This window comes from Anopheles coustani, chromosome 2 (genome assembly GCF_943734705.1).
Source record: "Anopheles coustani chromosome 2, idAnoCousDA_361_x.2, whole genome shotgun sequence".
NCBI classification, from domain to species: domain Eukaryota; kingdom Metazoa; phylum Arthropoda; class Insecta; order Diptera; family Culicidae; genus Anopheles; species Anopheles coustani.
The window spans coordinates 28,352,099-28,368,886 of NC_071289.1; the positions used below are offsets into that span (position 1 = coordinate 28,352,099).

Here is a 16,788-nt window from a genome sequence, read left to right on the forward strand (position 1 = left end):
TTTCAGCAGCAAGGAGTAGACAAGTTTTTCAATAGAAAGGTGGTTAATCAATTTTAAATTTACAAGAAAACAACAAAATAAAGTGGATCCTCTCAAAACCCAAAGTTGGACGCTGTACAGTGCAAGATTTTTTTTTTCTATAAGCCTCGACAACATAATCCCACTCATGTCAATGATAAATAGAAACTCTCAGGTAAGGTGTTTTTCCACGTAAAATGTGACCTTGAGCGGGAGGCGTTCGTGCGGTGAAACAGTAACACAAATAATAATTAAGATAATGAACTTCGTGCCGTTGCAGCCGTAAACTGCATTTGCATCCAACTGCGGCAATGAATCAGGCCGGCGAAAGGTTTTTGCACCCGGTGCCCGGATGGCACTTTCTTCCGGATGGGGATGGCCAGCCAGTCGCCGGAGCCGACCATTAGCAGCTTGTTGATTGAACCGGCGCAATGCTGCTACAGTAAATATGCCATGCAAATGCGCCACCGTCCGTCGACCAAACCGAGAGTCAAGCAGTTCCGCGGTGCAATCTGCTTGCATTCCACCGTCATGCTGTGGCCGCTGGACATTCTTCCACCACACTTTTCAGTCTATTTTTCAACCGGTAGTTTCGAGTTGCGGTACAAAAAAATACACAAACACACATACCAAACAGGAAGCAGGTAATGATTGCGGTAAAGTAGTAGCGAAACACTTCCACGTTCGCCCGAACAGTGCAGCTTCGTAGTGGATCCGTGCCGGAAAAGGCCATCACCACTGAGTTCCGCTCATCGAACGGGCCCACGCCCGCCCGGAACTGCATTAAAAAAAAGCCCCCTCTACGCCCCCTCCTCTCGTGCACGAAAGCACAACACGACAGATATTTGTTTTTAATATAAATGTAAATTTATTTTGCTGCTTCACTTCCGGTAAGCTTCCGGGAGCGCCTAGGATCGACACTGGGCACCGGTTCCGTGGGCGTCGTTGTTTGTGTTGCTGTGCTGATGTATTCGAGCTGTGGCTTTCTCGGAAAGGTGCCGTTCCTTCCTGCACTTTTCGCTTCGGCACGAGGAAATAACGTGCCACGTGGCCCCTTCGGGGGGTGGTGTTCCGTGACGGGCAAAATATGAACATCACACCTAGAGCGAAAGGCGGAAAGAAATGTAGTGCCTTCCGGCTCAGCAAGACACTGCCTTGCTGGCAAGAAAGCAAGCAAGCAACCCGATGCACAAAGGTGAGACATGCCACGTGACTTTGAGCAACTGCACCAACGTTTGCTTCCTCTCTGATGGACTCGCGAGGGAAGAAAACACACACAAAACTACTTCACCATCATCATCACCCACTGCGAGTGAGCAGCGTCGTGTTCGTTTCCTTTCCGAACCGAAAAACCCAATCAACTGACAACGACGCCAGCCAAGTGCAACTCAAGCGCTCTGTACGGGAAAGGTAACCGGGCGAAAGCCCGGTGGCAAAAGATTGTCCCCGTCAAAGCGAGGAAACTGTACGAAACGATTTGTTCTGGCAGGCGGTTGAAAGGAAAACCCACCGTCACTGGACTGAAGGAAAAAGAAAAAACCTCCGAAGTTTCGGGAAAAAGTTCACACCACACAAACCACCGCCACCGCCATCACTAGAGCACATAATTAACTGTCAACCGGTAACGTTATTTACTTCCGTGAGGGACATGTTCAGTGCATCTCTTCCATCCGAAAATATAAGGCATTTGTTCTAGTGAGCTCGCACAATTTAACGTGTCTTGGGAGCTGTTTTCCTACCCAAAGGGTGCCTCTGAGTGGACTTTACATCGTTCGTAGTAATGGAGAAACCAACCCGATAGCACAAAAGTGCCATTACAACCGTGTTTCCTTTACTTCAGCTGTCAGCCAAGGTATGATGTAAAAGGTTGACCAATTTTGCGGTAAGCGTACACATTTCGACGACAAATGGCGCCCCAACTCCATTTCGGTCCACAATCAATCATGATCATTGCAGCAACGATATTAACTCACTCAAGGCACGTAGGTTTGTAAAACATTTCTCCTGGAAACACATTTTCCACAAACAGACAGGAAAATGAAATAATATGTTTTACAATTGTTTATGCGGTTTCAAAAATAAGTTGCACATTGCTTCAAACTAAACTCTGACGAATTAATGAGATTTTTCCAAACGGCAACCAGCAGTTTCTTTTTTCCGGGAAATTTACCCAACCATTACATTTCTCAGTTCAACGGCGTATCAACCGACGGCATATCAACGCGGCGAGTGTAACTAAATTAATTAACTAATAAATTCCGGGCGTAAATGAAATATTTACAGAGCCACTATCGTGCATCCAGATGCACACCAGCCGTCCTAATGCAAACTTCATCTAGGCTGCCTCGAGCGGCTGCACGCATCAACGCACGAGCACGTCATAAACCCATTGAAAGGCTCCGTTTTTGCCCGTACCTGGGCACACACATAGAGCATAAATGAGTAAAATTCATCACCCTGACATTCGCGCGGCAGACAATAAGCATCGTTGCGCTCTCCGCTCGAGAGGGAAATTGATTTATTTAGTCAAAAATTGAAATCTTTCCACGGCCATGCGACGCCTACCACATACACACATACACAAGAACACGCACCGCTACACATGAAATAGAACTTCGGGGCGAATAAAAACCGAAACCTCAAAATCCTAATCATAATAATTTATGCACCCGGAGCACGGGGTGACACAACAGAGCGACAGAGGGAAACAAAGAGCGGTGGTGGGGCAAGGAGGAGGCTGAGATAGATGTTGCCACATTTCACTGCATGTTGCATACGATCGTATGACCGGGAACGACCCGAGCGCCGCAGGACGATCGACGAATCCAATTTGATTCGGTTGAAGTACGAAGTGGGAGGGTGGTTTTGGAAAACTTTCTACCACCGACCGCACAAAACCCTCACAACCTAGGTGGAACAAAGGGTGGAGGGGAGGCATGGTGCTGGTGTTGGTTCCCATTTTCTCTAGGCCGCTGGGCCAGATTTGCGTTGGGACCGGCAAGGGCATTTGTATGCATACGGATGAAAAGTTTTATTATTTCACATGAAGTTAGAATAAATATAAAATGTGACCCCGCATGTCCCAAGCAAGGGCAGGCGACAACGCGCGGTTGGAAAGGGGAGCAAAGGGGTGTGTGTGTGTGTCGGATAAAAAAATACCCTAAAAGAAACAGCCCTGCCCATTTTGACCTGTGTTGTCTGCTCGAGCTCGAGCGATTCATGCGACGCAGGAGAAGAGATCCTTGCCCCAAGATATAACTCGATGCGCTCGAGGAATGCGCAGGAAGGGCGAAAGGGCATAGTTTTTACTCGCAAACACAGTTTGATGCTGCTCCACCGAAAAGAATAACGGATATGCCGAACGCAACAACGTGCCACCGGTCACTGGATGGCAACCTTTCGTCCGGGAAAGCCACAGAGAACACGCCACGTCATGGCGTTCCAGCAGGCATTACGGAGATTGCGGTAGGTTTCGGCTGGAAGCAAAGAGTGAGAAATAAAGCATAACTGCATTTTTAACTTTTATGCTACCCGGGACCCTCGACGACCCTCAGCTACACACACAAACACACACCACCATATGCACAGCTCGGAAGCTAGTTATGAACGTAGGATGTGTGTTCACCCAGGATAACCCTTTATTCTTTAAACTGCTTTCCTCTTTCCAATGAAATCGAGGTCGACGGGAGTCGAGAGTCGGGTGGTTGGAGCAAACATAAAACGAAAATTTAATAGGGCCTACACACAAGCTGATGAATCGGACAGACATGCACGCATTTTAAATCCCCAACTTCAAGGCGGGCACTATCGGGAAGCAAGCACTGTGTCGGTGTTTTCCTCCTTGCCGGTGAGGACGCCTTAGTCCTTCCACTCAGCACTCGGGCTCGTTCATGTGCGAAGTGCGTTATCGTATCGCCCGAACAAACGGCAGACGCTGAAGACATTCGCCCGAGGAGCGTTATGTGATCCTCCCGGATCCGAGATCAACCGAGGCGAATAGGAAAAGGCATGCTATAAAACGTGGCATCTTCTTCTCGGAGCACACGACTGTTTCTTCTCCGCCCGTAGGCAAAACGGGGGTTGTCAATGATGTGTAGATCCAATGTTAGTGCAACTTTTCTTCCCACCATCCACCACTACTGCTTCCCTCCTTGGACTTATTTCTGCAATCACAGGCTTTGCTCATAAATTCGCCCGAATTAACAGTCCAAGACCTTTGCCATTTATGAATAAAACAAACATGCTCGGCTTCCGCACCGAGATCCTATGACCCTCACATTCGCACGACACCGTCACTTCCCCCTCCCCTCACCACACAGTTTCTCCATCGAACGATAGTAATAAACATGTCAAACATTATCATTCCCCATGCAAACTACTCCCACAAACGCACACTCACCCATATGTTTCGCTCCTTCCCAGAAGGAGAGAGAGAGAGAGAGAGTTTATCCTGGGGCTTTTGGGTGACGGTTTTGTGCATACAAGCCCTGCTTCCCTCCCGCCTGTGCAGCGCCTCCCCAAAGGATACGAAGCTAACTTCGGTTATTTGCACGTTCGAACAAACGCATACAAGACTTTAGAGTCGGAGCTCTGAGAATAAGTGCATCTTGTGCCGGGGGAAGCTTAGCTTAGAGACCGACTTTAAGAAGCGGTACGCACGCCCCCACAGTCGCAACGAATTCGGTTCGGAGCAAACACACACCGACACAGTCGTAAACTCCACCGAGTGGAGCGACATAAAAGTTCCAAATTAAATTAAAGGCTGTGGGCACCTGCCCGGAACCCTTTTTGACCCCAGCCGGCGGACCGGTTTTCCGACGACACAGAGTAGACCTACACACCGAGAGCTCTCGAACGGAGGCTGGGAAACTAGGGCAAGGATTCCTTCCTATGCGGAGGTGGAAGCTTAAGGGTGTGTTTATTTTAAAAGTTATTGGCTACTCATAACACTCCCAGGGGCTGCTGGGATAAGGGCAGCCCGGCGTCGGACATACGAACTCCGCTGCCGGTGGTTTCACAGAATCCATTTCCGTTGTGCGGCGGCATGCGTTGGAGGGTAGGTTGTAATTTCGTTTGCCTTCTCTAGGCCACACCCTGGCCATCGGATTATAGAACCTCGCCCACCCCGTTGCGACCCCGAACATCTGTACAAACTCCCCCGGAAGGCCTGTCGTCCCTGTGTCGTCGTCAGTGGACTCGTGTTGGGAAAATTCGAACGCCTTTGTCGAATGAAAACCGGATTTGGGCGTACGTAACTGAAACGAAAAGTGTACACCTGGGCACACGAAATGTGCAGAAACGGGGGGGACACGGGTTAGGAATTGAAAATTAAACAAAAAAAAAAGGTCCAGGAAAACTCCCAACCCGTCCAGCCGCAGCAACATCGTCACGTCGGGTAGTCGTGCGTAGTGCCGATGAAGATAGGGTTTTTATGATTGACCGGACAACTGTCAATTTACCTTTCCATTATGGCAAGAGGTACCGCCTTCTAACTACCTCTGTTCGCCCGGGACGCCCGGGAAACCCATCGGAAAACCGTCATGCGAACCGCAAAACCTCGATTTAGGTCGATAGAAGTAAAGCGTTCGGTGGTTTCGGCTCGGTATGTCACTGAGCGGCACAAAACACATTTCAATTGCGGTCGAGACGACCATCGGGGTAAGGATGATGATAGTTTTTCTCGCACCTCGTACTATGAGGGTGGAATTGGAGCCTTGCGGTTGGCCGGGGATTATGGAACCAGCCTTGTTCTGCTTTGAACTTTTGCTTCGGTCAAAGATTTTGCCCTGGAAATGTTTCACCTAAGCTGATTAGGAACAACATTTTGCAACGATATCAACAGGAATGGACGGACCAGAGTCTGAAGCAACATGGCCAAGCGTTGACAATGTTTCAAATGATCACCCTCAAACAACGAAAGTTCCTTTTATGCTCAACTATTTCTTATCAATTATCAATCGCCAAACCAGGAAATATAAGTCTACTTCATGTTGCCCAGTTGAAATTGAACCTTTAAGTGTGCTACAATCGTTTTGAGGATATTTTTCATCTTAGAACACACCCTCTTTCCCAACTGCCCGACGGACGGACAACAAAGTTTCGCGTGGAAAATTAATAAAACTTCACCAATAAAATGGCTAATTACACCGAAAGATACTTAAGTAACCCTTCACAATTTTTGTTTTGCACAGACTTGCAAAAGAAAAACTCCCGTTAATTTCCGCACCGTTGTGTTCCGGGAACGACAATTTCACGCCCGGGAAAGCTAACCGAGGTTGAAGTACTTCCCCATTTAGGGAAAGATTTCGTTCCCCTTTTTGTTTCACCTGCCTCTCTGCTGCTCGACCGCGGTGGGACACGTGAAGCGGACCGCTTTTCTCGGAAAAACAAAATGTAGCCAATTTTGGCACGGATCCAACGAAGGGACGAAAGCGAACGCACGGTGTCTTTCCCGAACAATCAACGCGGGAAGGATGAGAAAAAAAAGGGGCCACCGACCATTTGTCCTCATTTTGTACCATTTTAACTTTTATTTCACTGACTGTTGCGCGCATCCTTTGGGAGTCACCCGTTGGACGTCCCCGTTCGCTCGCGCCCTTTCCCCGTCGCCCCGTTCCGACGAACACAATAGCAAAGTTATTAATTTACAAGTAATGAATATTAAAAAGGGATTGCTAATTGCTTTTTCCTATTTCCGCATCGCTCATTTTGCATCGCATTGTGTCCCGACGGCGCGCGTGAGGGTTGTGTTGTTTTCGGTTGAGTTTTATTTTTTCCCATTTTGCCACTTCTACGGTGGAGGAATTCCGCACTAGTTAATCCTTTTGTGGCGAACGGGAGCGTTTCTACGTGGAAGAACACTTGCGTAGGACATCTTTTAACCGTCACGTGCGCGAGCAGGAATTTGTGTTCATCTGCTCGAAACGTGTCTATGGTGGAAGTGAATGGCTGTTCGGAATCTCCCGGGGGTCCCATTTCCCGCCCATAACCATTAAACGCCTCCCGGCGGAGGGTTATAACCCGAACGGAATAACGCAATCAAAAGAATGGATCAAATAATATTTTATCGTTCCTTACAATGCAAAACGCTGGGAATGCGTTAGACCCGATCCTAAACCCCGGGTCAAAGGACGGGCACCCGTGCCACGCCCATTCCCTGGAACCTGGTGTACGGGCGGAATGGAAATAAAAATACATCAAGACTCACCTGAATTGGGCTGCTGATTGCTGTTCGGTCGGGCCGATGGTGCACCGTCACGTGCTTCGACTTCCAGCGCGTACGCGCCCTGCTTCTCACGATCGAACACGACTTTGGTGAATATTTCGCCGCTCTGCAGGTTGATTTCGAAGAAATCTTTACCCTCGTTCCGGGGCGAATCGACGATGTAGTAGTAGACCTGCAATTAAAGCGGGGCGAAATCGATGGAAATACACGAAACAATTAGCATTAATCGCTGCATTTGGAAGACGTCCCCCGGTGCAAGTGCGCTCATCTGCCCCCGGAGGAGCACGCGTAATTACGACGCAGTGCGAGGCCAAAATGCCAGGAAGTGCACCATTTTCGTTCGCTTCCATTCGACGGATCCAATTTAGATTCCCCTCCAAGAGTTGCTGCTCCCAACGTTGGGAGCCGTTCGGCGAAGAAAAAGAAAACACGATCGCACACTGTGCGATAGGGAAATTACTCCAAAAATGTTTCCAGACCCACAGCCTACGGCTTGGGGGAGCACCATATCGCAGCAACTGTTGGCTCCATTCCAATTAGAAAACATCGAACCTTTTTTAATTGAATCCCGCAGTCGTCGACCCTTGGACCGACCTATCGACCCCCAGAAGATCATCTCCATTGGCCCCTTAGGGGCCCGGGCAGTCTCGTTCACAACAAGAAACTCGCGTCGTTCGCTCACAATGGCTGCCTTTCTTACCATCTTCGGTTGGGTTTTCCGACTGATAGCCCGAGGGGAGCAATTACAAATTTTAAATCGACCATTTTCGCATCACGGCCATCATGCGAGACGGCCCTTCAATCATTGCATTCACCGAAGAAGAATTTAATCATCCCACGCGCGGGTGATAACGCGAAGGTAAGTTCATTAGCACCGCGTTGATTGGGAGTCGTTCATCTGTTCGTTCATTTTGCGCCATCATACTTTTTTTTTGTAACAAAAAAACTTGGGTAGCATACAATTAGTAATCGATTTAATTCAAACGCGCAAAATGAAAGGTTGTTTGGTGGTTACGGCTAGATTGCAGATACAAACAGGTGCGATTCCTTCAAGATATGTTCATCAAAATTTAAAAGATCTTGAACTATACAACCTATAAATACATATCTGCTGAATATGGGGAAGCCTTCAAACGTTTTCAATTGTAAAGCTAACAATGACACTGGAGAGCACCATTGAGTAGGAATCGACATTCTTTGCATAACATAAACAACCTAACAATACCACGCGCTGCATTAACATACCATCGATTGTGATCCCGTAATGCCACAAACCGTGATTAGGTCGGAAGCTTTGGCAAACAAACAAACACACACACACGCACAATCCAAAACAAAGTCCATACATCCGGCCGGATGAGCCTTTCCGCTACGGCACGGTGCATGGGGGGTGGGCTCCGCTTTTCACGATAATGGTTCGGGAAATCTTAAACGAATATTGGATCGATCCAATCTCGGACCGGAGGAGCTGGTGCAAACTCCTGACTGCCTGACTGTCCTAATTCCACCACGGCAAACGGATAGCTTGCGGAACCGGGTAGAGAGGGGTTCGAGACGTGAAAAAGCAAACCTTCATCGACGAAGAGATGGAGACTCTGGGGCTGGGATCGGGCAAATCCCCCCCTTTTTTTTTGTTGCAGACGAGCACGACCCCGGAAAGTACCCCAGGGAAAATGAATATTTCATAATTCTTTCGGGGCGGGTGGGTTGGCAAAGTCAGTGACCGGAGGGGGAAAATGGGAAAACAAGTAAAGTGCTCCCGTAAAAAAAAGGAGTGCTTCGAAGTACCTAGCAAGGGTGTAACGTAGGTAGACATGTGGAGCGGTGCGGATAAAGGGTCAGTCCGACAAATCTGGAGCTGGATCCGACAAACTGTCAACTTGCGTTGTACACAGTTCATAAACACGCTTGTCCATCGGATGAACAGTTTCGCAATGGTGCGCGGGTGGAGGTAGAAGTAAAATCACGGAGGAGACTGAATCGAGCGTGCCTTATGGAATGCCTTCCACCGACAGCCGGCCCTTGTTCTCGTAATCCTCCACCCACAAATGTTATGCATTCAAAGAGCGCACCAAAGAACCGACGAGCATTCGATGGTGATTTTCTCGGAAACAGAACCCGATGAAACAACATCTTTCGCTTTGGAACGTGGAAGGGAACCGCCATTCAGTCGTCCGCCTGCGAGTACTCCGATTCGGAATCTAAGATTAAATAATCAAATGGGAAGTTATTTGCGATGAAAATCGTTACCCAGCCCGCACTTCCATAGCTTTTCTCCTTCCCGGTCGTACATTGATTCTGTCTCGGGGAGCGGCAACCCGAACGCCAACCCGTTTAGTGCGGAACTTGATTCCACAGTGGCGTAAAATCGGCCAGAGACTGGATACAAACCCGCAACATTTTCATTCACCATGTTTCGTTCCGTCTCTCAACAACGGGAATGAAACGAAAAAAACGAAACGTCTCCCAATAGTGTGGTGTGCCCTATTCAGATTCTCGGTCCGCTTCTGCACAACCCGCTTGATTTGAGATAGTTGGGGCATAAATTTAACAACAAATACTCGGAACGGATTTTGTTATCCGCAATTCTCCGCATTGAGCACCGTTTCATTTTTATGCACAATTGTTTTCGAGGGCGCCCTTGAAAAATACATTGCAGCGAGCATCGCTTGCAGAGGGACGTGATCGAATTATTTTCACCCCGGCCCGAAAAGCGACCGTCAAGGGTTTCTCGCCCATTCGGGTTCCGAGAATTCTGGTTAGTTGCCGCGCTTTCCTCTCCCGCCAACGACTCGTACTCACCTGATTGTTGGGGAAGGTGCCGTCCTTATCGATTGCGTTCACCTGTGTCACCTTGGTGCCGATCGGTTCGCCCTCGAGGACGGTTTCCTGTTCACGTTCGGTAAACAGTGGTATTTCGTCGTTTACATCCTCTAATTGTATGTAAACAGTCGCCTCCGATGCAAGCTGCTGGGCACCGTTGTTCTGTGGATGGTTTCAACGATCATTTCATCGGCGGGAGCGAAAGGTGGTTGGGTGACGCAGGAACGGCAGGGCGGCCGGGCGGGCGTGGTGTTGGTATTCCCGCGACGATGTTGAATGTTGAATGATGATGTTTTATGTTTTTGCATCCATCCCGGGGTGTGCATGGGGGGGAAGAAAAGACAACAGGCAAAGAAAAAAAGAAGAAGAGAAATGTCAGTCAGTCAGCCGGAAAGCGACATGCAAATGGTGGATGTACGGAAAATGAGCATTAATTTGATGATGTTCGACATAAATTTTAAATTTTATGGAGTCTCCTTCAAGCGCGCGCTGTTTGCTTTGTTGCACGGAACGTCCCCCGTTTCGGAATGAGCGTGGGAGAGGGGAGAGTTTACTCGGTCGGCGACCAAAATACACAGACCACAAGCAGCCACACGGAGACCCAGAGACGAGCGTAGCACCGGTAAGACCCGAAGGTATGTAAATTTTTGGCGCAACCCCGTGTTTGTGATGCGAATAATAAGGCAACGCTTATGATCATTTTCATACGGCGCCAGTGCGACTCATTCGTGATTGCGTGGAAGCGAAAGACAATTCTGAGTGATTCCTGGAAAATGATGGCAATTCTATTCGCTCTTTTCATGCTGTTGTTGGTCGTCCGTATGGCCGACGATTTTCGACGTGAAATTCTGAAGCAGTTAAACCGCTATTACGCTAGCAATATTATTTTATGAGCTCACCAACGTGCATGTGTGCATAGCAAAACAGTTTCTTGCATGATTTGGAAGATGCTCCTTTACTTTCTTTTATTTTATCTCGACGGTATGATCATGTTTTTAACCGCCATTTCCTTGTTTTGTTTTTAAATTATTTATTCTGTATTTATTTTTTTAAAAACCAAACGCATGTACTTCACAACCATTATGAAACTATGCTAGGTACACCATGAATATGTTGACAAATCTCTGGCAGTTGTTATTCACTTGTTTTCTTTTTCTACTTTTTAATTTTTCCTGGTTTTTGCCGTAACTTAGAAGAACATTTCCATGAGGCGAAACCCTTGACAACCACGCGAAAAGCTTGCGCACATAACGAACAATTTGAGCAGTTTATTTGCATTAACGTTTGAAGTTAAAATGGCTGTGAAATAAGGATAATTGAAAATTGTAAAACTCTATACGCTTCTTATTGAAAAATACACGCAACGTAATAGTTAAAAATAATTTACATACATCGAATCAAAATGGAGGCGCCCGGTTGTTTTTAAAACTCGATCAAGACAATTCGTTGTCTCTGATTCAACTGCTACATTGATCACTAAATATATGGTTCGTTCTCTTTCAATCAGCTTCTGTTGATAAAAACAGATACACAGCAGCAAATTGCCTTAATCATGCAAAGAAACAAACCGATTCCCGGTGGAAAAATTTAAAACTGAATAACGGTAGAGAATATAATTATATTATCCTTGTTAATTGATGCATCTCTCTCCTTTAGTGGGACACATTCTATTTTCTCTATGTTGATTGCTAACCTTACTTTTAACATAGAAGATGTGTCCACTAGTATCGTGAATGTTGCTATAACAAATGCAAGAGGTGTGATGTGCTTAGACTCATATTAATACAAACTGGTACAGTTTAACAATCAACTTTCATTTTATACAATTCAAATATTTATCTCGACACCCAACGTGTAATCATAGCGTCCTACAAACAACCGGATATTTTCGTGTGCCGTAGGTAAATAATGGAAGGTTGAAGATCTTGAAGCTGCTCAAATTGGTTCCGGCCACGGGCAAGCCACCGCACCAGACCGCACGTCTAGACGGCAGATCGTAAGAAATTCAACGCAGCCCACATCGTTCCCAAGACGCTCGGGGCGTGTTTATACTCCCATGCTGCATTACGCTCCTTCTCGCCTTCATACACGCTCCAGTGCATAATCACAGATGACCGAGTTCTGACGAAGGCGTAATCTATCATCGAACTACTCGACCGTCTCTCCCTGCGCTCATTGTCCCCTCCAGCGTCCTAGAAAAGCCCTTCCCAACGCAACGACACCGCCGGCCAGCGATGATGGGGCTCTTGAATTGTCTAGCTTTGTGCAAGAAGAAACTTATCATTGCATTCTCCGTGCAAGGACATCATAAGCATCACCATCATCATCATCATCATCACCATGCTCATCATGCAGACAAATGGTAGCAGCAGCGAGTGTCCCGGGAGGGCCAAGCTGCTTTGTTCGCCGGGTGGAGCCACTCGCACAGGTCAAATTTATCGCATAATTTTGTCCTTTATTATAATAAAATATCATTTTGCTAACAAAAATGGCCCAATCATTTTTAATGCCATTATCTGCGCCCGGCTAGCGGTGCTTATTGCTCCCTCCCCCCCTGGCGCGGCACCTTCCGCGTTCGCCCACGGGGAGATTATCTGTCTGGCTTATGATTGAGATTCTTTGAGTGAAACATAAGCCCCATTGTGCGAAAGGCAGCAAAAAGGTGGAGATTACTTAAGGGGAAAAATGCTACACTGCAAGGCAAGTGTGCTATGGTACTTGTTAAAGCGTATTTGAATGAAGGAATGTCTTCTTTAATTTGACAACTTTTTCCCGAAACGATGATAAACCTAGGAAAAATAAATAAAATGTAAATTGTAACTTTCAGATCCCAACCGAAGAACGACTTACAATGCAGCGAATTACGATAATCCACAAGAAAAGGCGCATCTTGATGCAAAATGTAACAGGGACTTGCATTTGCTCTATTATGCAGTGTAATTATTCGTTACACAATTTCCCATCCCTTGTCTACATGCTTCGCAAAAAACGCAGAATGCTTCGACAGGTCCCGAGACCAGGCTCATTAGGATTATTCAGCAAACTGTAACACGTTCCCCAATTAGACTATCGAGCAGCTGACGCAATCCTTCTTATCCTTCCTCCTGCCGACGAGGACGTGCTGTAAGTAACGACTCTCCGGTACGGTGGAAGCTCCATAAAAACGCTGGTTCCTTCCAACGATCCTCCCTCCCCCTCCCTCATTCCGCCCCATCGTATAATGATGGAGCGTAAATTTTATTTTAAATTTCCTCCTATTGTTCGGGCCACTTGGAGCACACGGTACGAGATTTCAGCATTTTAGTCACCCCAATGGGGCTACAAAATTAACACTCTCTCATACTGTGAAGACAGCTTCAAAAGGATTCATATCTACCCTGTCCTCCTGGGAGCCGTGCGCAACACCGGCGCACGGTGCTCGATACCAGCCATTTCCGGAAAGTTTCCATAGCGTTATCACCGCCAACGTCACTATCATCGCCAACGAAAGTGAACCGAAGAGAGCATCACCCACACACACACAGTCTCTCTCTCTCACTTCCTGTTCTGATATTCCTTTTTTTTCTCTCTCACCCAATCTCTCTCTCTCTCTCTCTCTCTCTATACCAGTACTTCAGCACTCTTTCGAGCTATAGTTTTCCATTTTCCCAGCACCAGCTACGGAGATAAATAGATTATAGCTTCCGGAATATCTATGTCGCCCGATTTCGTATTAATTTATGAAAATGTAATTTATATGCAAATTTCCGACTCGCAGTCGTGACAAACGTGCATTCAATGGATTATTATTAGATTGCATTAGTGAAAGGTGCCTCTGATACGACTGCTGCGTGGCCGAGGCCAGCTTTCTCCGGCGCACCGGCGGAAGTGTGCAACCGAAACACCCGGTTGCATCCCATCCGGTCGTAGTAGGGACGGACGGAGGGGGGAATCACCATCCATCAAGACGTGTGCGTGCCAGGGATGTCTGGGATTTTGAATTCGCTTTCGCCTCTGTATCGGATGAGACTGCAGTTCTCCATTTTTGCTCGGACCAACCCAGGATCCCACGGCAAAACAGGAGTGTCGCAGTTGAGCCCCGGTGGTAATCCACTCGTCAGGTGGAACACTCCGCCTCCGGTGGACTCACCGCCGCTGTCATCATCACCGTACCCACTAATCCCGGCGGAGAGCTAGACCAACCCGTGAACCGATCAGTGATTCGCCCTCGTGGAACGCGATTATTTGCAACACAACAAATCATCGACCGTGGCTCAATGCACCGCTTTAAAGGTATCGGGTAACTCGGGGATTGGCGAAAGAGCAGATCAGAGGCACACCGAATCGTCAGGGTTTCACCTAAACCCCCAACCGGTATTGATACGATGGTTCTCCCAGGGTTTGGGCTAACGAAATCCCGTACTTTCGAAAGGAAGCCCTTTCTCGTGGACCTTTATCCACTGTCGCTACAGTTTGCGCTTTTCGCACGTTAACGGCGAGGGTTCTCCCACAAATAGAGCAATATGTTGACCACCTCGGCATCGGTGCAACAAATAACCGGCAGCTGCTACCGTGTTCTGTTCAAAGCTTACAATGAAAAATTCCACCAGGAATGCAAACTCAGGTGCCTCGGGAAAAGTCATCACCTTCGACCCGTCGGTAGGTTCCGTTGGTTGCCTGAGCTGGTGGAAAAAAAATGCTACTGGTGCCAATATCGTCCGTACGGCGTCGCCGACAAAGTCAAAGGCGGGAGGATGGTAAGATTGCGCACGCAAACCTATCATCCCGTTCGCTTCGCCCGTGGGACCAACAAAGCCACTTTGCCCGAGCACTGATGGAAGGATAAAGTACTTCTCATCATCATAATCGCCACCACCTTCTGGCGCCGGGGATCATCGTCGGTGAGTCGTCTCGTTGGTGCACCAAGAAGGAGCGATGTTGTTCCCGGTTGGGGTTTTTGTGTTTTTTTTTTTTTTCAAGAAACCACCCCTTCTCCTTGCGGAACAACACTGTCATGCGATGGGTTTAGCCAGATCCTTTACTTTCATCGGGCTTTGGTACGGAAAAAGCAGAAGAACCGGTGGGTTGTGTTGCAGTTACAGGAACTGTACGGAGCTGTGTGAGGTAACGTAACCACAGGTGGCCATAATTTGCTGCTTCATTCATCAAAGCATGCATGCAGCAGCAGCAGCAGCCACCCTATCTCATCAACGTCCGGCACTCCTGCAGTGGCTAATGAATCATCATCATTCGCATTCACTCGGGAACGGTGGCGCTTTACCCCTTTGCTGCACTCGCTTCAGCTTGCCTCGAAGCATTCGCCCGCACCCTTAGAGGGTGATGCACCCTTCGGAGCGATGGATGATTCCAATCGTCTATCAAACCAACACATATGGTGAGTATTCATAAATAACTCTTCCAGGAAGAAGCCATCGAAATCGAAACGGCTACCTACGTTCGCTTCAAACTGGTGAAGGATGAAATGAGCTTTTAGGAACGAACCTAACCAGTTGCAACAAAGTTACAAGTTGGCTGTTACAGAGATAATCGGCTATATCCTTGTTTTAGTTGAACGTATTAGTTGTTGAATTTAAAAAAAGCATATACAAAAACTAAAAGAGGAACACAAAGGAATGTAAACAGCAGCGGTGGAAGAAAATTGAATATGGCATTTGACACATTTTATTGAAATAGTAAAAAATGCATCGACATAATTTTCAATTGAAAAACACCACTGACGTAATCGATGGAATATTTGAATCTATTTTTATTTGTGTTTGTAAATATGTCTTGCAAATCCCATTCCCCGCACGTCACGTTACTGTACGACCGTTCAACCCGTCTGATAAATGGACACACTGGGACATGTTAGTGTGTGTATGTGTGTGTGTGTGTGTGTGTGTGTGTGTGTGTGTGTGTGTGTGTGTGTGTGTGTGTGTGTGCTCAGATGGTGGATAAAAATTCATCTTCATCATCCCTTCCTTTCAACCGCGGTGGCGCCACTCGCTGGGGGAAAAATTGGAAAAATAGTTTTTCCTTAACTTCTTACCAGTACCTTTGGTCCGGAATATTTTTGCTGACTCCCGCTGCCCTTCGCCCTTGCCCTCGTGGAACCTCGCCCCTTCCCCGATGGTGGTTCGTTCACTTAGGCGGAGAAAAACGATGTCCTACAACGGATGCTCGTTTGCGGTATTGTTTCAAGCAAGCGCGAACAGACGCTACCCATTGTGTTGTCACTGTGTGAGCGATGTTTCCTTTTTCATTTTTGTTGGCCCTGTTTCAGCCCACATGGCACTTTCATATGTTGAGCATGAGAGAAATATCGTTTTTACTTTTGGTGCTGTTCTAAAAACCCCCCCGACCAGGGAGCTCAATCGCAGTTCGTTTACGATCGTCTGTAGCTATGGAGTTTTTTTTTATTTTTTTTTTATTTTGAGTCATGCAGCAACATTTCACTTTAGCATCATTTCGACGCCCCCCTAGACACAGTTCCGCGCCCTCCCAAATGGCACTTTTATTCGGTTTCATGTTTATCATGTGGGAAACACTTGTGCCGACGAAATATCTCGTCGCACAGAAGCGCGCGGTTCTCCACTTTCCACGACAACATCGCATGGTGGAGTGCGGGCCGACGCCAAGGAAGGAGGAAAGGCACCATTGAAAAGTTTTCACAAACCCGAAAACGAATATGGTACACCCTGAGAGCTGGCGCGTGTACTTTGCGCTGCTAATGGAGCAACTTT

At 47.4% G+C, this 16,788-nt stretch overlaps 1 protein-coding gene across 2 annotated transcripts in view; it reads right to left on the bottom strand.

Moving 5' to 3' along the window:
- The window catches only part of LOC131266193 (neural-cadherin), a 181,561-nt gene that overhangs the window by 113,821 nt on the left and 50,952 nt on the right, over positions 1–16,788 (bottom strand). For both annotated transcript variants that reach the window (XM_058268585.1, XM_058268586.1), the window contains 2 exons: positions 10,046–10,228; positions 7,226–7,415 (listed from right to left, as the gene is read on the bottom strand). In XM_058268585.1, the coding sequence (XP_058124568.1) occupies positions 7,226–7,415; positions 10,046–10,228 (373 nt within the window). The remainder of the gene's footprint in view (positions 1–7,225; positions 7,416–10,045; positions 10,229–16,788) is intronic.